This window comes from Hemicordylus capensis, chromosome 3, assembly GCF_027244095.1.
Source record: "Hemicordylus capensis ecotype Gifberg chromosome 3, rHemCap1.1.pri, whole genome shotgun sequence".
In the NCBI taxonomy this organism is placed as follows: Eukaryota; Metazoa; Chordata; class Lepidosauria; order Squamata; family Cordylidae; genus Hemicordylus; species Hemicordylus capensis.
In genome coordinates this window covers 236,113,529-236,137,833 of record NC_069659.1, presented here as the reverse complement: position 1 = coordinate 236,137,833, position 24,305 = coordinate 236,113,529, and the positions used below count along the sequence as shown (strand labels likewise).

The 24,305-nt window shown below is 44.1% G+C and overlaps 1 protein-coding gene and 1 long non-coding RNA gene across 10 annotated transcripts in view; one reads left to right on the top strand and one right to left on the bottom strand.

The window, feature by feature from the left end:
* Positions 1-24,305, top strand: part of ASCC1 (activating signal cointegrator 1 complex subunit 1) — a 97,922-nt gene that overhangs the window by 1,857 nt on the left and 71,760 nt on the right. For 4 of the 9 annotated variants that reach the window (XM_053307503.1, XM_053307500.1, XM_053307502.1 and 1 more), the window contains exons 3-5: positions 7,570-7,669; positions 8,377-8,474; positions 12,379-12,557. In XM_053307503.1, coding sequence (XP_053163478.1) covers positions 7,570-7,669; positions 8,377-8,474; positions 12,379-12,557 — 377 coding nt within the window. Of the gene's footprint in view, positions 1-4,570; positions 4,622-7,569; positions 7,670-8,376; positions 8,475-12,378; positions 12,558-24,305 lie in introns of those variants that run through there. The other 5 variants (XM_053307508.1, XM_053307506.1, XM_053307507.1 and 2 more) reach the window with 3 other exon arrangements.
* LOC128350018 (uncharacterized) lies at positions 12,755-19,994 on the bottom strand. The gene is made up of 2 exons (XR_008319113.1): positions 19,308-19,994; positions 12,755-13,022 (listed from the first exon to the last, which is right to left on the bottom strand). It is a non-coding gene; the product is annotated as an uncharacterized LOC128350018 (long non-coding RNA).

Below are 24,305 nucleotides of genomic sequence, written 5' to 3'. Positions count from 1 at the left end.
TTAACATCTACATGAGACTGCTGGGAGAGATCATCTGGAGATCTTGTGCAGGGTGTTATCAATAGGCTGATGACACCCAAATCTATTTCTCCATACCAATCTCATCAGGAAATGGCCCAACCTACCTGGAATCAGCAATGGGCTGGATGAAGGAGAACAAACTGAAGTTTGTAGCAGATTAAAAGCTTTGGCTCAGAGCAAGCTTATGTGTGGGAAAGAAATGCTGAATCATCCTTGCTGAGCTGCCTGGCTAGGCTTCTCCTAAAACTATTCTGTATTATCAGTAGGTTCAAAATGCTGCCCCCCACTTTTTGTCTACAGAAACTCTCCAGGCTTGGGGTGCGATAACCCAAAAGAAAAATTATCTTAATTCAGCTCTTGGACAAGTACAAAAATCTTCCATGTGCAAACCTACACGTGGTGAGAAAACTAATAGCTGCTGAACGTTTGAGGACGCATTTGCACCAGAGAAATCCCCTCCCCAGACCACTTTCCTGAGTTAAAAACCAACTCGGAGATGCTTGTAAAAATAATAGAATTTTTTTAAAACCAGTTTTATTCCATTACTACAGACTGCTTCTGTCTGAGGCTTTCTCAGCTTTTATATACAGATAAGAATACTTAGTAAGATTACAAAAATAGGTTGTCTTAATGCACACTAAAATGTTTGTAGAGTCTTTTGCAACGCCCTAGGTAGGATGGGCATAGGCTCTTGTTGCTTATTTTAATTATATTATGGGTAAACTATAATAGAACAGTATCCAGAATATGCAGAAGCACACACACCAAAGAAATATAACTTCCCTAATGCAAAGTTTGACTAAACAAACTTTTCTCTCGATTAAACTTCCCTTTTCCTTGAACTCAACAAACTCCTGACGGGACTTTGAGCTTCTTGCTCTCCTGTTTTTCAAGGATCTGCAGAGTTATTCTCCTGCAGCCAATGTCCATGGCCACATGTCCTCCTGTGCACCTTCAGCCTAGCTTATTTTCACAAAGAACTCCCTTCTTCTTGGCAATAGCTTTCTAGGTCACACCCACCTGGTGTGCTGATTGGCTGAGCCCTGGAGTTCAGCAGCCTTTCAGTCAAGGAAGGGTTAACTTCCGGTTAACTCTTTAGGGCAGGCATCCCCAAACTGCGGCCCTCCAGATGTTGCTGAACTACAACTTCCAGCATACCCAGCCACAAAAAATTGTGTCTAGGGATGCTGGGAGTTGTAGTTCAGCAACATCTGGAGGGCCACAGTTTGGAGATGCCTGCTTTAGGGGGAGGGGAGACTGTTCACTACAAAGTTGAATCCAAAATAAGACTGAGGTACTCATTGTGAGAGGTTCAAACTTAGGAAGTGGTTTAGATCTGCCTGTTCTGGATAGGGTTACACTCCCACTGAAAGAACAGGTATGTAGTCTGGGATTACTTCTGAACCCAAAACTCTCCCTGATATCTCAGGTTGCGACAGTGGCCAAGATTGCTTTTTATCAGCTTCTCTCACAATAATGCACCAGTTGCATCTATTTCTTGAGATAATTAAAACAAGGGTGCCTTAAAACAAGGACCTTAAAACAAGGGTGCATATGCAAGTAACATCCAGGCTTGTCTACAGTGCACTCTTGTGTTGAGCTGCTTTTGTACTTAGTCTGGAAATTGCAACTGGTGCAGAATGAGTCTGCATTACTCCTGTTTTAAATGAACTACATTGGCGACCAATAGGTTTCCAGGCAAAATACAAAATGCTGGTTGTTGGTTGATTGATTGATTGATTGATTGTTACATTTCTATATCACCTTTCATTAAAACAATCTCAAGGCCGTTCACACAAAAGTTGAGATGTACATATCAGGTGGTATAAAAATAAGTAAAATTAACAAGACTATAAAAATTACATAATTAAGATATTAAGCTAGAATAAAAAATACAGATTTGATTTAAAAGATTTTTTTTTAAAGCACAATATAACCATAAAAAAATACAAAGCAGCAGCAGTAAAGACAATCTTATAAAAGCCTGGGTAAAAAGCCAAGATTTTACACCCTTTCTAAAAACTGTGATGGAGTCTGTGGAGTGGACGGCCACTGGGAGAACATTCCAGGGTCTGGGAGCAGCAACAGAGAAGGCCCTGTCCCACATGCACGACAACCGAGGCTCCCTCATTGTCACAGCTGGAGCAGAGCCCCACCCCACTATGACCTATAATACCTGATGACCTGTAACACTATTATTACCTATTAACCCCTGAATGGATTGGGTCCAGGGTATTTAAGATAGCGCCTTCTTTTTCATGAACCCTTCAGCCTATTAAAATAATCGGGAGCGATCTGGTTGCAGTTAACACTGGCTCGTTTGGTGGTGACTTGGAATTGCACCTTCTCTAGGGCTGCCCAGGGCAGTAAAACATGCTCCCAAATGGAATCAGAATCTCCTCATTCCTGGCCGTTTTTAAGATACTTTTGAAAAGGCACCTATTCTACCAGGCTTTTGGTTTATAATGTTTAAGTTCTATTGATGGTTATTTTAATTTGTTTTATATGATTTACTAGTATTTTTAAGCCCGTTTAAATAACAGGCGCTAGTAGGGTTGCCCGACTCTCTCTCTTGCCCCCCGCCTCCGCCGCCTTCGCCATGCTGCCGGCCGGGCCGCCCCCGCCAGCGGGCTTAGTTTTTCCGCCGCGGCCGCTGCCGCCAGCAGGGCCAGTCCCCCTGCCGCGGCTGCCGATGCCAGCAGGGCCAGTCCTCCTGCCTGCTAGTGGGCCCGGGCCCAGCCTTCCCCTCGCCATGGCGATACTGCCGAGCCAGGCCGCCCCCGCCTCACATCTGCGGCTGGGCCGCCTTGGTTGGCTGGCCCGGCTGCTGCCGCCTCACGGCCTGGCATGCCGCCGCCTCGCCCCCGCCTCACATCTGCGGCGGCGGCCGCCGCCTCTGCTCTCCCCGGGCTTTCCCTTCCCTGCGGTCGGGACGGACCGCCGCCTCTGCCGCCGCCTCTGCCCCCCCCTGCAGTCCTTGGCCCGCCGCTCTCCTCAACATGGCCGCCTGGTGCCTGCGGCCGTATCTTCCTCGGACGTTCTGGCCAGAACGGCCGAGGAAGACACGGGCGCAGAGACACAGGCACACACCCTGGCATCTTATTATATAGGATGAATATGAAAATGGCAAATATTTATATGCCACTTTTCAACAAAAGTTCCCAAAGTGGTTTACGTAGAAATTAATTAATTACTTACTTAAATTAAATTTAAGGTTTTCATTGTGTTTTAATTTGTAAACTGCATTCATTAGGTGCAGGGCTTTAGTCCTGTGACTGAGCTGTGACATGGGATGCGTTGCCTCAGGAGGTGGCCAGCAGCATGGTGGCCTGGTTGCTATGATAGTGGGCCTGCTGGCCCTTCCACTTGAGAGATCAGAAACCTTTTGCTGGTACAGATGCCTCTTGCAAGAGGTTGCTTGCTTTCCTTGTGCTTATGTGGGTTGCTGTACTGCATATGGAGGGCAAAGTAGGAAAGAAATATTGAGGGGGAGAAGGTGCAGCTTGTATTTCAACTCCTGAGTGAGAAAAGTGAGATGAGGGAGCTGGCAACCAGAAAGGAGAAGAATAATGATGATCTTGAAATGGATCATTTACCCCTTGCTGTTGGTTTGAAATTCCACATGGCCCGAGTACAAATGTCCTTGCTGTTGCATATTCTCTCTTTTTCCTGAGTTCCAAATATAGTTCTACAAAATTGTTCAAAAACAATAGAATTCCAACATCGGGCCAGTTCAGATGCACAGGGGCTGCTACACGTGAGGAGGACTGGATCATGCCAGGAGCATACCTGTCCTCATGTCTCTGAAGAGGCTCCTGATGGGACGTTAACCTGAATCTTCTACACACGCTCCAAAATCCTGTTTAAACAGGGAGAGGTGAATGGAACCAACCCTGTGTAAACAGGGAGGGGAACTTCTCTCATGCAAAAAGGACATTCTGACAGCAAGTGACATCAGGATGGGTGCTCATTCTGCACGATCCCGTCCTCCTCACGTGTAGTGGCCCATGTGCATCTGAACTGGCCCACAGTAGATTCATTATATAAAAATGTTAAAGAGAATTTTTACAAAATCTCTATCAGTGGCTTTCAGCCTCAGGGAGATTGCAAAGGATATACTGTCGACCCAGTTCTGAGCGCTGGAGGAATTGTTGAGTTGAAGGAGTGAACTTTAAACATAACTGTTGGAGGTCTGTGAATATATCTGTATTTTGCAATAGTAATAAGATATACTAGCCGACCCCGCACAGAGCATCTGTGCACTCTTTGGGGCCGGCAGTTACCTCTTCCCCCTCACCTTCTGCCCCAGTCTCCGCTTCTGGGCCCAGCTGCCCCTCCTCCCCACTGCCACCTGCCCCCCTACTTTCTTTCCCCCCTCCTGGGCCTTGCCTTCACAGCTGGGCCAGGCCCGCCGCGGCAGCAACCAATCCTCCTGGGTGCGCCTCAGCCAATCAGGCGCATCCGCCGCCCAGCCAATCAGCTGGGCTCTGGGACGCACATTCCAAGGCACACCCAGGAGAATTAATATAATAGATATGGGAGAGAGAGAGAGACAGACAGAGAGAGAATGACAGGTAAACAGTTAAATTTAGAGCCTAGGGTAATATTATTAGGTGACCTAGCAGAAATTACTGATGTTAATTAGCAAATTCTTATTTACAGTTTGTGTATGGATTACTTTAAAGTGGATATCCCCCAGTATACTGTTGGTGAAAGAATGGTTGAATAATATTTGGCATGTCTTAAAATTAGAAAAATTAATGGCATACATTAGATTGAGAGATAATAAATTAAAATTCTACTTTTTGGTATCTATTTAGGATCCTTTGGAATTATTTGGATACTCATCTCTTAAATAGACTGGAATTGTATTTTGAATAAATTAATATTGAGATATCTGGTTTTATTTTATATTGATAGCTTGTTTATTTGCTTTTCTTTAGCTATGATATAGTTAAATAACATGTCAAGATCAATGGTATGAATATTTTGTGACATAATGTCTATACTTTTATATACATTTTTTATAAATAATAAACATGCTAAGAGCACAAGCAAGTTGTTGAAAACATGCAAATTGAGCACATTTATGCATACTTTATTCAACTCACTTGGAATACAACATAGATTTTATGGTTGTATAATCTAGAATTTTGAGAACTATAGCGATCACACCAGTATATAGTAGGTCTTGAGGACCTGCTGAATGAATCAGCTTTTGTGTGGTAGGCCATGGAAAAGACTGAAGCCTAAACAGCTTTCTTTGATTGATATGTGGAACTGGAAGCTGTTTTTCTTTTTAAGAAGATGCCATATTTCTGTAAAAATGATTGATGTTCCCAGTGTATGAGCCTAAGCTTGAGAGCACAGTTTCAAACATAGGAGTTGATTGGAATTGGGATTGATGGCTGTTTGTTGAAAAGAGACAGAGTTAATATGGCATTTGTTAATTCTTGCTTTTCTGCTTTGTGGAGTCCAGTTTGTACTTTGAGACTATGAAAAAGGCATAACCAAGTTAGGACTGAAAAGCAAACTCAAGTCTTTGGTGATCAGCTTGGTTCATTTCTGTATGTGAAGGGTTATTTAATATTGGTGCTGGCCCACAACAGCGGTGGAAGTGAATGGGCCTTGTAATCTTCAAAGGACCATAGTATGATATTCCATGATACATAGTCACCAGGGGAGATGTGTGTGTGCGTGCATATGCTCACCTGTGTGTGGTGCAATGTGAATATTAAGATGTCACTGACTCTGTGTGTGTAGCACTGAACACATGCTTCTGGCTATTGTATTTTCACACATATACCCTGTACATTGTACTGTATTTTCATGCATGGATATCATCCACACTGTGGTATAACCCACAGGAAATGAGCACATTTTTTAAAACAACAAAAACACCACATGCATAGCCCACACCTTTGTACTGCCTGCAATGGCCTACCACTGCTGAGGAGCCACCTCAGTTGCCCCCACCCCCGGGACTCGCCTGCTAGTTTCGCTTCTCTATGCAGCTCTGAATGCCCCCAAGTAGGAGTGCTTTGCCTTCTGCGCCTGCCACCATCGCCTAGAAAGAGAGGAGCTGTCGTTGCTGCCACTGACTGCTGCCTGACCTGCTCTTCTTGCCCCTGGTATGCCGGGGCTTCTTGGGGCCAGTGCTCAGAGATGGTGTAGAAGTGCAAACGGGTCAGACTGCCCACTCAGCAAGCAGCCCCGCTGTGCCCCTGTTATGGGAGCCAGGAGCCCTCCACTGCCTCCTGACGTCTGGCAACCGTATCCACTGCCCAAGCAACGTCTGCCTGCTGCCTTGCACCTTAGACTGTGCCAGGGAAGCCTCACCAAAAGACAGGATCTAAGTCCTATATAAAGATGATTCTGAATTACCTATTCTCACAGACCTGGGATTAAGCCTCCTTTTCATACTTCTGAGTAAACATGCCTAGGATTGTGCTGGGACTAGTATGCCTCTGAATAATAATTTGCTAGACGATCCCACAGAGATAAAGATGCAGCAATTCTGTGCTTCAATCTGATTACCTGAAAATGCTTGTGTGTGTACAGTCATTACTGGCTCTGAGTAAGCTGGCTGAGATATACCTTTGCCTTGGTCTGTTAGTATATGCTGCCGACTGGCACTGTCTGCTGCTATAGAGTACAAGTATTTAAATGCTATGATTAGTCACATGTCCCTGACATTGGATTTTTATTTGTACAGCACAAAGGGTATAACAAATGAAACTGCTTCTGCAGCACTTTTTTGTGCCTGAGAACCTGAGGCACATTCTTGTGAAAATTTAAAATAAAATTCAGCCCATTTCCCCCCTGTAGCCTGTGCTTTGGACAATCTTCCAGTCCCAGTTATTAGTGCTACCCATCATTTTTTCCATGACAAATCACAGTATTTTCTGAATCAACAACATACTGTAATGAATTGTAAGCTGCTTTTAAATGTTGTTTCAAATGTAATGAAATCTTGTTTCCCACCTTGACAGGGCTGCCAGTGCTGGGAGCTACATATATTTAGCACAGTATATCTTTCAAATATGTGGAATATTTTGAAACTATTTTTCTGGTTAGTAGAAAAATAATTGCTGTGTTTTCTTCTTGAACTGAGAACACCCCATTTCCCCACATATTACAGTCATTGTTATTAAGGCTGGAAGCCAAAATGACTTTGCTTCACATTTTCAGCTTTCAGTGCCAGCATCTGTATCCACTGCTGTTTAATGCTTTGTAAATGGGCATTTGCATGAGTGGCAAAATTGTACATCTTGGAGGAAAAAAAGATCCCCACTGGGCTCCTTTGCAGATTATATCCTAGAGAAGGGAGGAGGGGGAAGCAGTGTGCAGTTGACTGCAACAGCTGCTGCTTTCTGAAGATGTCTGCAAGATATCAGCATTAGCATTATGCTTTTTATAACAGGTAGAAGGCTGATATGAAAAGCAGTTGGTGGTTGCAAATGGAGCCTATTAGGTTCTTCATTGGGAGAAACAGGGCAGCTAGAATATCATGATAAGGGACATTTCTAATTGCCCTGTTTTTTGTAGGTCCTGGGGATGGTGCGGATGAGCCCTGTGATGCCTTTGTGGTGGAAGAGACTGAAAGAGGTTACCAGTGTGCTGTGGATGTTCCTAGCCCACTGTACAAGTGAGTTTTCACGAGCACATATTCAGAATCACTTAACATGGAAATGACTGTTTTCTGCAACAGGATGTTGCAGTAACCATGTTCACAAGTTTTTAAAAAAGGTGTTACAGACTAAAAGGTGTTTAGCACCGCCCACTAAAGAGATTTTTGGGTGGGTGGGGGAGATTTGTGTTCTTAGAAAGGTAACTGTTCAAGAAACACAGCCTATACATGATTTATTTTGAGCTTGGCTTTTGCCTGTCCCCCTGCCACATCACTTAAATTTCCCTTCCTTGATTCTCCTTCTTACTGCTGCTATCTTTAATTCTGGAGTTGGATCTTTTTCATTCTCACCACAGCTCTGTGATATCTTTTATTACTCCTGCACTCAGATGCAAAAGAAGCATATGGAGTTTGATCCAACCACAGCAGCTCTTGCCTGCCCTTCATTACTGTCATTGACCAAGATGCTAGAAGGACAGGAAAAAAGATCAGGAGTTCAGTTTTTGTTTCAGATTTTGGCTTACGGCAACTACAAAAGAAAAAACAATAATTTCTAGAATTGTATGTAGGTGTTCTGTACCACTTAGAAACTCTTTGTTCATACTTGTACGAGACTTTGGTATTCCAAAGTGGGTAGGATGCTAATGTGCTGTTTGGAATGATTGAATTATTTCTTCAAAGTTTTTCCCCTTCCTTTCCTGTTGTCCCATTTTATATTTATAAAGGTATATAATAGGAAAGAAGGGAGAAACAAAGAAAAAACTAGAAACAGAAACCCGAACCTCCATCAATATTCCTAAACCTGGAGTTGAAGGAGAAATTGGTGAGCTCTTCTCTTTCATGTTATAAACAAGTATCCTTATTTACTTTTCATGCACAGGGCTGAGATGATGTGAAACTGGGATAATGGTACTAGAACTGGATACTGTTTTTGATGTTATCAGGAATGAAATTTAATATATTTTCCACTGAATACTGTATAAGATAGGTGGCATGATATCCAGTGCAGAATGCCATTGTGATCTGTGTAGCTATGTAGAGAACAGGATAGAAATTCTTGCAACCGTACTAAGAATACCTAGTAGGCAGCACTTATATGTTTCCCTCACACGTATGTTATGTTCTAGTACAGTGGTTCCCAACCTGTGGTCCAGGGGAGAAAAGAAAGATAATGTAATACTAATCAACATCAACCTTTTCATTAGGTGTTACATTTTCCCCACTGGTAGGCCTACTGCTGGTAAATGTACTGTGATGAAAGCAATATGTTTGTGAGTGTGTATAATAAATTATTAGAAATAGCTGTGTTTTAAATACCCTTTGATATATGTTTGACTCCCATCATAGGCTATGTTAAATATGTTTAAAATAGCTGATCCCCAAAAACTTTTGATGACGATGTAGTGGTCCACTGGGAACAGCTGCTCTAGAAAATGTCTATCTGGTTCTGGCACACCCTCCCCCTAATTATGGCAGACAGTTTAGGGGATGTGACAGTAGGAGGAATTGACAACTCACACCCCAAGGAAACCCATGCTACTAAGACCCACCACCATACCATGGGTACCAGAGCCAGCACCTCCCTACAATCAAAGGATATGGCCCTGCCTTAATTCTCTGACTTGGAGGAGTCTTTTGAAGGTCTGCTGATCCAAGTAGAGGTTCCCCAGTGTTGCCAGCACTAGAACTTAGAAAATTGAGCGAGGTTTCTTTAAACAGATCCTTTCCTAAGGAAGTGGCAGGTCAATCCACTCTACCTAGGCAGCAGCAGCTTTAAAAACCAACAGTCATCTCGAAGCATCTACTGGAGCAACATCCATCTTATCCTGTTGTACCAGCCTCTCTTGCTCAGAGCTCTTCATGGTCCTGACTAATTTCTTTTGTAGCTGTGCAAGGTCCATGTCCCTCCCAGATACTTGCCATGGCAGAGGTCCTGACTTGACCTGGAAGAGGATACTACCATATTCCCACCAATTCTTGTCTTACTGCAGCTTTTTTTGCCTCCCCAACTTCTAATCAATCAATCAATCAATCAATCAATCAATCAAAACATTTACATTGTATCTTTCTGCCTGACAACAAGCCAAGGTAAGTGAAAATAAGGAGAAAATTAACAGACAAATGATTTTTAAAAATAGTGCTGATTGGTGAAGGCTCTATGGGAATAATAATGTAAAATGTCTCCAGTCTTTAGAAGTCATGGCTGTTGTAATTGCTGTGGCTGCTCCAAATGCTGCTTTTTAAAGGTTATACAGTAGTCACAGGAGAAATACCACTTCTTCCCTCCAGAAGTGTGCTTCCTAGCAACAGGGCCAGATAGCACCAGATGTCTTTGTCCCTAGGGTGAAAGGCTACTCCTCACCCAGACAGATGGACAGTCTGTGGATCCTGGATCCTTTCAACAGCTTCAGAAAAAGCTCCAAGTTGACAGTGATCTAAAAATGTCTACTCCAGTTCTCAGGTGCTACTGCGACTGTTCCAACTTAAAGGTTCCTATTGTTCATTTTAAATATTGATTGATGAAAGACATTAAAGGCATCAAAGTAGCTGCTTATCCCATCTCTGCCCCAGAATCCTTTCTGCGTTTATATCTGCCCCTATTTAAGAGCAAACATTCTTATCTCTCTTTTTTCCTTCCAGCCATTGTTCCTCTTGTCTTCTGTGGCTGCCTGCTCCATATATATACATGCAGGCCGTTCATTATTTTCAAGCATACCATAATTGAAGCATCTCATCAGCTGCGTCTGCACTGTCATTGGCCTGCCTCACATTATTTTGACTGAAGGAAACTGTTAAAAATAGAATAGATGACATCCTGACTAACAAAGTGCTTGTATAATATGCAAAGTTGCGTTAGTGCAAAAAGGTATATAGTAATGCTAAAATTGGGGATTTGCAGAATTGTTTGCTCAATACAAAGTAGGCATGCCTCTTGTTGCACAGCCATTGTGCAAGCATGTGTGCAGTTGTGCAACAACAGCCTGGAATGCAAACTCCAGACTAAGCACAACAACTTTGCACTAGTGTTGATCAAGCACTTTGTTGATCAGAATGTCAGCCAATGTGGACGTATTTTAATTTAAACTGATGGGTCAAGTTTCTGCACTTCTACTTACAGTATCACAAAAAGGTCTCTGGCTAAAGGTCCTGAAAATCTAAAGTCAGGACGCTTGTCATGGTCTACTTCCATTTGTTCATCAGGAGAGGCTGAAGTTTTCTTAATTATTCTTTGCACAATTGTGCAAAGCACAATTATCATAGCTAGCATGATGTGCTTTTTTAAAAATTAAAGATATGACTGAATACTTGCTCTCCAATTTTTGGTTTCCCCCAGAATTATTCCTTATGCATGTAAAATTAAATATTTTTTAAAGCAAGGCAAACTGTAGTTGCTTTTTTGAAATTTCTATATTGCTCTTTCACAAAACAGTGGGCCACAAAAATGGCAACAATAAAGTCTATACAGGCAAAATGAGTATCAAAAATATACAATACTCCTGGAACAAATTAAAGCTACAGAATTATTTGGAGGCAATAGGATTAATTGGCAGTAGGAGAGGAGAGCTGGTCTTGTGGTAGCAAGCATGACTTTTCCCCATAGCTAAGCAGGGTCTGCCCTGGTTGTATCTGAATGGGAGACTTGATGTGTGAGCACTGCAAGATATTCCCCTCAGGGGATGAAGCCACTCTGGGAAGAGCAGAAGGTTTCAAGTTCCCTCCCTGGCTTCTCCAAGATAAGGCTGAGAGAGATTCCTGCCTGCAACCTTGGAGAAGCCACAGCCAGTTTGTGAAGACAATACCAAGCTAGATAGACCAATGGTCTGACTCAGTATATGGCAGTTTCCTATGTTCCTATTTCTAATATCGATAGTGGGAGGAAAAGAAAGTATTTTTAAAATTAAATGTATTTAAAAGTATGATATGAGATGAGAACAAGTCCTGAGATTGTCAGCCAGATGACACATTAGTAAGTACAGATCTGTACTAGGTGAATTAAAGTTGTATGAACAAGGAAGACAGAAGTATTTTAATACAGTATCTAGTAACAGTAAATATTAATGCAAGACCAAGCTGCCTTATATTTAAAAGTGACATTTCTGTTTGATAAAGATCATTTCTTTCTATGAATGCCAACAAAGCAGTATATTCAGAGGGGCATCATATGTCTTCTACATCTTTGGTTAACCAAATATGTAAAATTTTAAAAGCACAATGTACTGCACTGGAATTCAAGAAATAAATAACAGTGTGCAAAATAGATCAGCTGCTATAGTTCACTCTAGATAGATCAGTGGAGAAAAAGGAGTCATCCACATGGTGAGATCCTAAGGAAGACACAAAAATCCTCATACAGAAAATAAAGGATTGCTCTGTTGGTTCTCAGTACCAAAGAGACAATATAAGTTCTTCATGTTACACTGGAACCTTTGAATAAGATGGAGTTGTGCCTTGCAATCCAATCAAAATAGTCACAAAATCAGTGGAGAGAGATCAAGGAAAAGCTTATCTCTCCACCAGCAACTTTCCTTTGTAAGGAGGCCTGCTTTATTAAGAATCCTGGGTTCAGGGTAAAATTGACCTTTATATTCTGTGGAAGTAGCTGCCACATCATTAGGAGCGGGTTTAGCAGTACATTGGGAAACTAGTCCCCTGTCATTAATTCTTAGCTTTTATGGGCACACATAGCAAGTTGTCAGAAAACTATCTTGTGTTTTGTTTGCTTTCAGTGATCACTGGACAGCACCGGAATGGTGTTATTTCAGCTCGTACGCGAATTGATGTTCTTGTTGAGTGCTTTCGCAAGAAACAACCCTTCACACACTTTCTGTCATTTGCTCTCAACCAACTTGCAATCCAGGAAAAGTTTCTACAGTTCAAGGAGGAAGTGTTGGAGCAGTGCTCAAATGTAAGTTGCTGCAATGATTCTTGAAAATAATTTGGTCCCAGAATGCTATATTTGGTTATGTCGATGGCTTGAGTCTAAAATATGTTGCCAGGTGCAAGACTATTGCCTGTTATTATAGAACTGTCATGAGCAATATGGTGGGATAATAAGTATAGTAAAAGCTATTAGAGGCCCCATAGAAATAAATATTCTTGGGCTGGGCTTTAATTAATTTATTGAAAATATTATCAGCATTAGAGCAAGATACAGGCAGAATGAATGATTTTATTATTCAAGTAACTGCAGAATGCAGATTCTTTTTCTCAGATGGTAGGAAATATTATGAGATTAGAAAGCCCTTGCTCTTCAAACACATATAAAACAGAACATAATATTCTAGGCCTTTGTGTAAATTTTATTCCCCATTCTCATCTGGTATGTTCACTGTTCACTTCTGTGTTTTTATTTTCCTTCAGAACTCTGCAACTGAAAAAAAGTGTATTGTGGATTAGCCAGGGATGAGTCAATAGTACAAAGGCTTTAAACATGTAGAGTTTTTCTTTTCTCTTCCTTCTCATGAGACCTTTTTTTTCTGGATTGGTTTCCTGGGCTCCTATACAAGTGATGACTGGTTTTCTGTGCTCACATAGTGTTGCATATTTGTGAGCACATTTTGAGCCCCCAACACCAAGGGGGAAAGAGAGAGTTTCCTCTATCTCCCCTGCCCCTGAGCCCCACCCCCCAGATGTGTCCCTGTGGGTTGGGTTAGTAGGGAATACTGGAGGCAGCAGAAGGGAGGGGATCTGCAAAAAATCACTCCTCCCTTCTTGAGTGCATGGAAACTTTCTTATGCACATGCAATGTTAGTTTGTGAGCCCTGGCTTGTTTTCACCTCTTATGACAATAGCAACATGACAATAGACAGGAAGTAATCAGAAGTACTAATTACTCCTGATTACTACTGAGTGAATACAGAAGTACAGGTGAACCTCACTATACGCGGATCCAGCATCTGCGGTTTCGTATATCTGCAGTTGGGAAATTAACACCAGACTTGGCTTTCGTGGGGAGAAAACGGCAGATAAGGGGTTAATTCCATGGGTTGGGGGTGGCCAGAAATGACCTCAGAGGTAATTTCCAGCTGCCATTTTGTAGAGGAGAGCCATTTTATGGCTCATTTGTAAAAACAAAATTTAAAAAGTGATTTATCACAGAATTTGTGTTTTGGGGCAGTTTTTTTGGCTTTTTACAAAAAATCTGGGAACCTAACCTCCGTGATCCCATAGACTCAGTCCCTCATTACCTGTGGTTTCGTTACCTTTGGTAAAATGTGGGAACAGAACCCCCGTGGGTAATGAGGTACATGATTTGTAGGCTATACATGATTTGAGTAATAAGCCCTCTGTGGGGTAGTACTGATGCTCTATTTAGTTTAGATGTATAGCCTTCTCTCACGCAGAGAGTTCAGGGCAAATCTGCTTTTCCTGCTTGGTCAAAAGAGCTGTGCACAGCACTGATTTGCCTTTGTAACAAAGTCACTTCCCGATGGAACAGTTTGCAAGTTGGACAAAAAAAATCTGATCTAAAAAGATGAGGTTCCAAAGAAGTATTTGATCAAATAATTTTTCAAGTTATTAGTTGGAGATGTGTGTGTGTGTGTGTGTGGACATCCTGCCTGAAGCATGGGGAGAGGAGTGATGAGGATGAGGAAACCTGTGTTGGATATTGAGGCAGGTACGTGAGTCCTTGGACAGCAAAGATAGGGGGAACGTCAGCTTAGCCAGTAGCACAAAACACAACACAACAAAATGACTGAGCCCTGATGGTAGTTAAACCTGTATGTCCGCTAAATTACCCATTTCTGTTCCTTTTATTACAAAGTGGTGCAATATATGAACTGATGTTATAGGACAGTGATATCCATCTTTGCAAGATTTAATTAATTTTATTTGTATACTGCCCCAAACTTCTGTCTCAGGGCAGTTTACAACAGTAGAAAACAAATGAAAACAGAAATGAAAACCTTGAAACAATTTAAAACTACTAGTCTAGTTTAAAAGCTTGGGTAAAAAAATGTGTATTTAGAGACTTTTTAAAAGTTGTCAGAGAATGGGAGGCTCTTATTTAAGATGGGAGCGCATTCCATAGTCTCAGAGCAAAGCCTGTCCCTGTGTAGCCACCAGACGAGATGGTGGCAACTACAGATGAACCTCTCCAGATGATCTCAATGGGCAATTGGGCTCATAGTGAAATGGACATTCTTTTAAATACCCAGGGCCTAAGCTGTTTAGATATGTGAGGAAAATGGTCTTCTAGAAAGTCTCCAGTGGTGAGCTTCCATTCTAGGCTGAGAAGGTTAAAGGTAAAGTGTGCTGTCAAGTCGATTTTGACTCCCGGTGCCCACAGAGCCCTGTGGTTTTCTTTGGTAGAATACAGGAGGGGTTTACCATTGCCTCCTCCCACACAGTATGAGATAATGCCTTTCAGCATCTTCCTATTTTGCTGCTGCCCGATATAGTACCAGCGGAGATTCGAACCAGCAACCTTCTGCTTATTAGTCAAACATTTCCCCGCTGCGCCACTTAAGGTGAGAAGGTTAGGTTTAGGAAAAAGTAGTTTAGGAAAAACTATTCTGTTTTCCAGGTGCCTCCGTTCACTGCTCCAGCAAAACCAGCTATTCTAGGCAGTTTGCATGTGCCATTGAGTTTGTTATCTATTATATCAGTTTTCTTAATGGAAGGGTATAGTTCAGCCAAATCACTTGGAGAAAATTTGGCCACCACAATTGCTGCTGACAGAGATCATACTAGAACTAAAGGGGTTTAATGTGTTGTGGTTCAAATCCAGTTTTTGAGTGGGGATGTGACAGACAGGTGAGCTTTGCCAGCTGGTCCAAAGGAAGTGGGAATGTGACCAGTGGGCAGAGAGGTGAGTGTTGGCTCCATGACTGTGGCAGGGGGGCAGCTGCCACCATCACAATTGTAAATAAGCCCCTGCATTGTATTAATATTCCTAAAACTCTTATTTATTGTAAATAAGATTGTGTGTTTAATATGCTTGCAAATCCCTGTGGATGAAAAAACTGGCAGGGTCAGTTTGCAATTTGTTGAACCCCTTTAAGAAACTGTGGCCAACATGAGATGCAATGCAGTGCTGGTGTTGCCCATCAGCTGGCACTGCTGTGCACAAGATAGGCAACCCTGATGGTACTGTTGCAAGAGGGCAGTTGTGAGAGGCTGTGGGATCCTCTCATGAGCTTGTAGGCAATGCCAGAAACCATGTAGAGGATGGAATAATGAAGGAAGAGGAGAATAATGACAGGGACAGCAGATGGCCTGGGTTCCCAGGAGAGGGATAGACCTGTGACACTGGCACTTGTGGGAGAAGGGACATGGGTGAATGCAACCCCCCTTCCCAAACGGAGACCACACGGGGGATTGAAAGAACTGTCAGCAGGTGTGAGAAGAGGGGGAGAAGCCACATGAGGCTGCATAAATGGACCAATTATTATTATCTTTTTTAATAATTAGCATTATCAGGACAAGTGTAAATTGATAAAAGAGGTAAGAAGTAGTAGTAGTCATACATAACCTATAGATCGTTGCCAGTGGCCGCCCCATGTTTGCTGAATCATATTTTTTTCTGGGGCTAACATGTTGTACTAATAAAATCTAGTTCTCATGGAAGTTTCCCACATTCTTGCTTCACCACTTTAGTGATAAAGTAGAAGTGTAAGAATCTCCCTTTGCTAAATGATGTATCTCCCCTCCCAAGGCTCTCCTATACTGTCCCACCCTGAAAGCAAGAGCCCATGAGGTTTGGAAGGTGGGAAGTCATCAGGGTTTCAGGACCAAAGACAGCACTATTGCACAGGTTGCTCTGACAGCACCTAGAGGTAAACTGAGCTTCTAAACACCTCTGAGCTCAGGCTACCTTGCCAGGGCTTGGCCTACCTGCCAGGAGAGAAGACGCCTTAAAGGGTTCTAGCCTGAAGTCTGCTGCTACTCTCTGCCTGATCCTGTCTAGCCTGTTGTCAATGGCATGCTGATATCAGGGAGTATAATGGTGTGGGAGGGCTCTGTTCTTCAGGAGAGTTGAGAGGAGAGTTGGTCTTGTGGTAGCAAGCATGACTTGTCCCCTTAGCTAAGCAGGGTCTACCCTAGTTGCATATGAATGGGAGACTAGAAGTGTGAGTACTGTAAGATATTCCCCTCAGGGGATGGAGAAGGTTTCAAGTTCCCTCCCTGGCAGCATCTCCAAGATACGGCTGAGAGAGATTCCTGCCTGCAACCTTGGAGAAGCTACTGCCAGTCTGTGAAGACAATACTGAGCTAGATAGACCACTGGTCTGACTCAGTATATGGCAGCTTCCTATGCTCCTGTGAGTTCTGAGATGCTTTTTCAGGAGATTCTATTTATGTGGTTCTTTCAGTCTCTGGCCAGTTGTCAGAGTCTAGGACTGTGTCTAGTGCTGGTCCAGCCTGCTCAGGGTCAGACTCAGAGTCAGGGCAGTGGTTATGACCACTCTAAACTAATATTACATACCTAGTAGACTTTCACAACAGGTGCTAATATCACATTAGTCCCTCCATTTCACTGATGATGGCATGGTCTGTGAGTGGTGGTCACATATTCTGGCCTGTCTTTGTTGAAGAAGTCATAAGTACATCCAATGTATGTTGAACCCCTCTAAGAAACTGTGGCCAACATGATGTGCCATGCAGTGCTGGTGTTGCCCATCAGCTGGCACTGCTGCGCACAAGATAGGCAACCCCGATGGTACTGTGGAAGAGGGCAGTTGTGCAACTGCTTATACCTATTGGAAACAATAGAAGTAGTGCTGCGCAGCTGTGGGCATGCAGTTTTAAAGTAGTTGCACAACTCTCTATTTGAGCAACACTGTCAGGGCTGCCTGTCACATATGCAGCAGTGCCAGCATTGTATTGCACATCATGTCAGCCTGCATGTGAATGTTCCTGAAATGAAGCGAATTATGTGTCATATAAAACTGAAGTTAAAAACTAGCAGTAAAAACCTGATGTGGTGGAATTCTTACTAGTCCCACCTTTGTGACACCACATGTGGAGGAACTATTACTGATCCCACCAGCCCGTGATATCTATACTTCATCACTGCCACCAAGCAGACTTCTTTTATACGGCTGGAACTACTACAACAGCCATTACACCTTTGCAAAAATACCAAAACAAACAAAAGGAGTGGAAGGCTTATAGTTGTGGGGTGGAGACAATTAACCAAGCTTTGATTTTTAAAAAATGCAACATGAAAGTTTACTTTGGAAAAATAAAGTCAATTAAAAACGTTAGCTTTGGTTTCTTAATTTAAAAACACACAGTTACCATAAGAGCATAAAGGAAGAAACAAAAGAGTTGGGGAAAATGCATCCAACTAACCTAACTCAACTGGTCCCTAACCAGGGGCGTAACTATGGGGGGGGGCAGGCAGGGCATGTGCCCTGGGTGCCACTCGGGAGGAGGCGCCAAAGCGCTGCCCTGACCCCCCCGGCCCCCGCCAAATTGCCGCGCTGACACGGCGCCCCCTCCGCGAGCTTCACCCCGGCAGTGGGCGACAGCGCGGTGGCGGATGTGTAACACGGAGCGACGGTGAGGCCTGCTGTTTGGCCCGGCGTTGCTTCTCAACTGCGAGGTGCGCCTGCGCAGCTTGAAACTGCGCAGGCGCGCCTCGCAGTTGAGAAGTGACGCCGGGCCGAACGGCAGGCCTCACCGTCGCTCCGTGTTACACATCCGCCACCGCGCTGTCGCCCACTGCCGGGGTGAAGCAAGTGAAGGACATTGCTTGCTCACCCCCTGCCAAATTGCCACGCTGACACAGAGGCCCCCCCCCCGTGAGCTTCAGCAGCAGCAGCACAGGAGGCAAGGCGGCGGCAACCCATCCGCCCTGCGCTCCCGCCTCTGCGGCCGGCCCAGCAGCCAGCCAGGGCCTTGCGGACGCCGCGGGAGGCAGCAGCCACACTGGGCTTGGGCTTCACTCGCAGGAGGCTAGCGAGTCGATGGGGCGAGTTCTCGGCGCTGGGAAACGATGGACGACTCCGGGATCATCCGCCGGAGGCGGCTCCAGGTAAAGGCTTCTTCGCAGAGCTGCTCCCCGCTCCCCCATCTTGCTTCCATCCCCCTGCCTGCCATGTGGCCATCCAAGAGATCCCTCTTCGTGCTCGCCCCAGCCTCCTAAGGGCTAAGCTGGAAGGTGATTCCGGGAGCTGCTCTCGGGAGGTGGGGCATGCCTGATGGGAAAGGCAAGCAGCGTGTCGCGAAGCCTCCCTTTCCCCCGAGATCTGCCCCAAACCTTTTTATCTGGAAGACAACAATGACTTTATTGTTCCGCAGGGCACAGGTGTGCACGCTGCCAGCTGGGCGGCACTTTGCTTGGCTCCTGCCAGTATGGGAATGGGGTGTCTGTGTCCTGTGTTGCTGCGGGGGGGGGGGCTTGGCTGGTGGTGGCTGCAGTGGTCGCAGGATCCATCCCCCCTGCATGCCAGACTCAGACAAACCTCCGCTGCTCTGTCGCAGGGAGAGGTTTGGAGGAGAAGGGAGAGATCAGGAGAGGGAAGGAATGGCAGAAGAATCCCCCCACACACACCCACGGCCATCCCCTCACCTCAGAGGACGCATGGCAGCAGGCGGCTGCCTCCTACTGCAGTGTGGGGGGCGGGGGGGTGCAATTTCAGTGCTTGCCCTGGGCGCCATTTCCCCTAGTTATGCCTCTGTCCCTAACAGAGTCATCTGCAGTTACCTTCTTTTGTCAGCAACTTGGCTTGTTCCTTCCGCAGCTCAGGTCTTAGTCACTTTTACCGGCCTGGAGTTAAATCCAGACTGGTGGTTCTGTGTTTTCAGCCATGGTTTTCAGCTATTGCTTGTGTCTTCAGACTCTGAACCACACTGGTTCTTCTTCTGAATCACAGTTCTGCACAGCACTCCACTGCACCAACTCTGCCTTCCTGACACTCTCCTCTTGATTCTTATTGGCTCTGACACTGTCTCTGACTCTTTTCTCAGTGGTGACTTCCAAACTCAGTCTCTCTCTCTCATTTTATTTATTCGATTTCTATACCGCCCTTCCTAAAATGGCTCAGGGCAGTTTACACACAGAAATAATAAATAAATAAGATGGATCCCTGTCCCCAAAGGGCTCACAATCTAAGAAGAAACATAAGATAGACCCCAGCAACAGTCACTGGAGGTACTGTGCTGGGGGTGGATAGGGCCAGTTACTCTCCCCCTGCTAAATAAAGAGAATTGCCACGTTAAAAGATGCCTCTTTGCCAAGTTAGCTGGCAAAGTTATAAACAATTTTACTGGTTAGTTATATACACAATTTTACTCCAACAGTTTGGTGTTTTTTTAAACAACCCAATCAGGATAACTCAGTGTTCTCTCAGTTTTTCAAATCTTCTCTTCCCTCCAACACCAAACTGTCAGACTGACATTCTCAAGATGTAACTAAAATATAGCAGGCATGAACTTTTGACCCTTCCAGTTTTTTCATGCATAGGGATTTGCAAGCATATTAAACACACAATCTTATTTACAATAAAGAAGAGTTTTAGGAGTATTAATACAATACAAAGGCTTATTCACAAAACAAAACCAAGAGGTCTAGGCCTCGTTCCTCCACACTTGCATTCCTCAGAGTTGAATAAAAAGCAAACACTGGTTTGCCTGACATGTTCTAGATATGGATTTCTGGATTTCTGTATATGTTTGGGGTCAGACTCCAATGTCTTACATGGTATACTCTTTCATCTCTACATAATGGTATTACTGAAATTCCCCACTAAACAAAATCTATAGCCAGCAAGATAATGAAAGCAACTTCATGTGGTCAATACATTTCTGGTTTCCGCCCCTAAAGTATGTAATGTTACAGGTTTATCTTCAAACAGGTATTTAGTGACCCAGATGCATGAGTGATCCCAGTCTCTTATGTGGGCTTAATTGGATTCCATGAAAACTAACCACAGGCCTACATATCTTTTCTGTCACTCCCTTCATCAAAATGCCTGATCCTCTCAGTTCTTAAACCTAGAATTATTGCACTGCAGGACGCTGCTGTTTTATACATGAGGGCCTTGAAGCCATAATGTACCTTATTTTCCCCATGCCTTTCTCTACACTCTAGTAGTATATAGGTTGGAAGGCACACAGCTGCTGGTTAGTTGGAGAAGCCTTTTTGCTTCCGCATATATCGCTCAGTCATTTCATGGTCAGTAGTGCCACTCTGATACCACTTTATCTCACAGCGGGATCTTCCAGAAGGCACATGAGAAATGGGAAGGGGGAAAGAAAAAACAAAGCAAGCCTGTGCTTTGCAGCGCAATAAGAAAGTATGTAGTGCAAAGCAGCAGGGGAGTTCTTGGGATGCGTAGAGGAACCTGAATGTCTGCCAGTTACAGACGCTGCGTGTGTTTATTCCTTCCCGCTACTGTTTTCAGCTTCCAAATAGAGCAGTCAGTTAATGATGTCTCTATTCAAATGTGGTTGATTAACGGTTATGTGTGTGTAGAGGGGGGAAATAGGAATATATCAGGTGTGGAGGTTAGCATTTCTGCCAGTTGTTGAGCAATGGTACAGAATCTTTTCTTCTCTAGAATGGTTACCATAGCAACCGTCTGTCGTTGATATTGCTGTAGTCTCATGTGTCAGTATATACTGCAGAGAACTTCTTTTTGGCTCTCTGAGAAAGGTGAAGGTTGTATTAAAATGTGAAAATTAATAGACGCTATCCATTCAAGCCTTTACAGGCCAGCAACCTGTCTGTGGAGTGGGAAGGTCAAGTGTTACTATAAGCCGATTTGTTTTATTTGGTTGCATGGCCTGCCTTTCTTTCCTAAATAAAATTAATGTCATTGCCTTAACACCACCAGAATAAGAGCAATTGCAATTAAAATCCATAAAAAACAATATCTGGACAAGAAGCTTGAACATAAATCTAATTCAGACAAGATCAGTTCAAATCAAATCAAATGCTGGCTTGAAAATAAGTTTTAATTTGCTGCCTTAAAAAAATATGGGGCTGAACTTGGGACTTTTTCCACTATCAGGGTGCCACAAGAGAGGAGGACCCTTTCTGATTTTATTTCTCAGATGAATGGTCAGCAGAGTGGGCCTTCCCTAGCAACTTGTAGTGGGCACAACAGGTTATTTTAGGAGAAGATGCTCCCTTGGGTGTGCGGAACCCAGGCCACAAACTGGGACTAGGGAGAGCTTCTTCAACAGGGCACAGACCACTGCCTGTTTTAGGTGTGGTTGGACCACAGCCCCTCCAATGAAGCATTCAGAACTCCCCAGAGCTACAGCCAGTCTGCCTTCACCAACCAGCCTGGGCAAGGGTTGAACATGCACATGGACGCCCTCACACTCCAAGGATCCTGTTCACATCCTCAGGCTGAGCAAGTGGAAAAGAATCACAAGCAATAGGGCAGAGAGGTGCTGCCAGTACCGTGGCTGGACAGTGGCTGGACACGTATCAAAGTTGTGGTGGGTGAAATGATTTCCCCCACAAAGTGCATTGTAATTTGGTCCGAGTGGGCCATGCTGGCCCAGTCCAAGCCCTGCTGGCATTTGAGGTGGCTTGGTGAGCCACCACCCTCATTCCCCCCAACACACTGCCCCGCTCCTTCTCCCTCTGAACTGTCTTTTCCATCTTGCACTTTCTCCCCTGCACCCCTTTCCCTGTAAGATATTCCCCTTAGGGGATGGAGCCACCCTGGGAAGAGCAGAAGGTTCCAAGTTCCCTCCCTGGCTTCTCCAAGATAGGGCTGAGAGAGATTCCTGCCTGCAACCTTGGAGAAGCCGCTGCCAGTCTGTGAAGACAATACTGAGCTAGATAGACCAATGGTCTGACTCAGTATATGGCAGTTTCCTGTGTTTCCTGTGTCCCCTCCTTATTTGCTGGTGGCGGTGGCAGCAAGCCCCACTTCTAGTCCTCCTTACAGTTGCTGTTCTCCTTGCTCTCCCTGCATCTCCCTGGACTCACACTTCCAGCTGTTCCATTCCCCACTCCCTGCCTTTTCAAAAGGTAGGGGGAGTGAGGAGAATAGCAGCTACAGGGCTGGCCTAGTGAAGGGAGGTGCAATGAGGCTGCAGGTCAGTCAGGTCCACACACCCGCTCCAGTCAGCTGCCTGAGGCTATTTCTGCACTGTAACAGATTGACAGCCTGGCCCTGGGCCCACAGAAGTGTCCTCCGCTTGACCAGAGGGGTGATGATGCAACAAGCTTGGCACCACTCGAAAAAGCCCGGCTGGACAGCTCTCTGCAGACATGATGGTGACAGAGAAATAATCTCTTCATTTCACAGCATAGCTGCCGAATAGTCCTGATATGATTATAATTGCATTATATCTCGGTTGTTATGACCTTGAATCTGCCAAATTACATTGCTGAATATCCCGCCTTTTGTTTCAACCAGATAAGTAGGAAGAAAAATGAACCAGACAGAAGGGAAACCAGAGGTGGGAAATGGATTACTAGATTCTAACAGTTGTTAGTTTGAGACAATGTAATTGTAGTACAATACAGTACACTACACCACAGTACAGTGCAATACAGCTGATTGTAAACATATGCATATGAAATAATGCTCTGATTGTATTTGGAGGAAAATTCTGGGTTTTATTTCCCTTTCTGTAAGAACTGTTGAAGTTTTGTGATGACTTTATTGGTTAAACAATAATTTTTGGATAGTTAATTGGTTAAACATGTAAGGCATGATCCACTTAAAAAATTCTCATGTAAGGAGGCTCTGTAGGGACACATCAGGAGCCCACAACAGCTCTCCTGGTCCTCATAATGCTCACGCAGTTGTGCCAAAGGCTTCTGAGCACTGACTGTACTCTGGAAGCACTCCATGAGATTGGAAACATGTTGGTGAGTGATGTGTTTCTGATCTTACAGACTGTGTCTGGAGTGTGAGTAGTGCTTGGAAGTCTTAGCCCTCTGGTGCAACAGCACATCTGTATGAGGACTAGGAAAGTTGCTTGCAGGCTTCTTGCACATCCCCCCAGATATTCCTTATATGCATGTCAGGATGTCAGTCACTGATCTTTTTAAAATGTGGTAGACGTTACGAACAAGTGTTATGAGATCATTTCTATGATTTGCTAGTCCTCTTCTGTATGTGACTTTAATGTTGAAATGTGAATTTCACAAACATAATATTTAGTGACAGACATTCTGCATGGCAGAATGCCGCTGTTAGGGACCCACTGGGGCTGCTGTGCAATGTGAAAAGCAGCCTCAGTATTGTGGGGAGGAAGTTGCGCAATGACCTAGAACAGCATGCAGGCACTTGCATTGAGCTGCTTGCATTGTTTCTAATGGAAGTAGCACTGCAGAAGTGCCAGCATGCTGTTTAGATCATTGCACAACTTCCTGCTTTCCCAGTGCAACCAGGACTGCTTTTCACATTGCACAACAGTCCCAGCGGGTCCTTGAGACTGGCATTCCACAGCACGAAATGTCGACCACTGTTTGCAATTCACCTGACACCTTCGAAAATTGCCCTCCCCCCCAGTGCTTTCTCTACAATATAAACATGAAGAAAGTATTGCCAGGGAAAGTTTCAGCAGGGAAAACTTTAATTTCCTTCATTTGTTTCTGAGCAACCTTCCAGTAATTCTAACTATATATGTGATATAATGGACAATTGTGGGTGCTATGTCTTACAATAACTTTATGCCCAGCAGAGGGCAGTGTTTGGTAGACGGTGATATTTAATATCTTCAAATAACC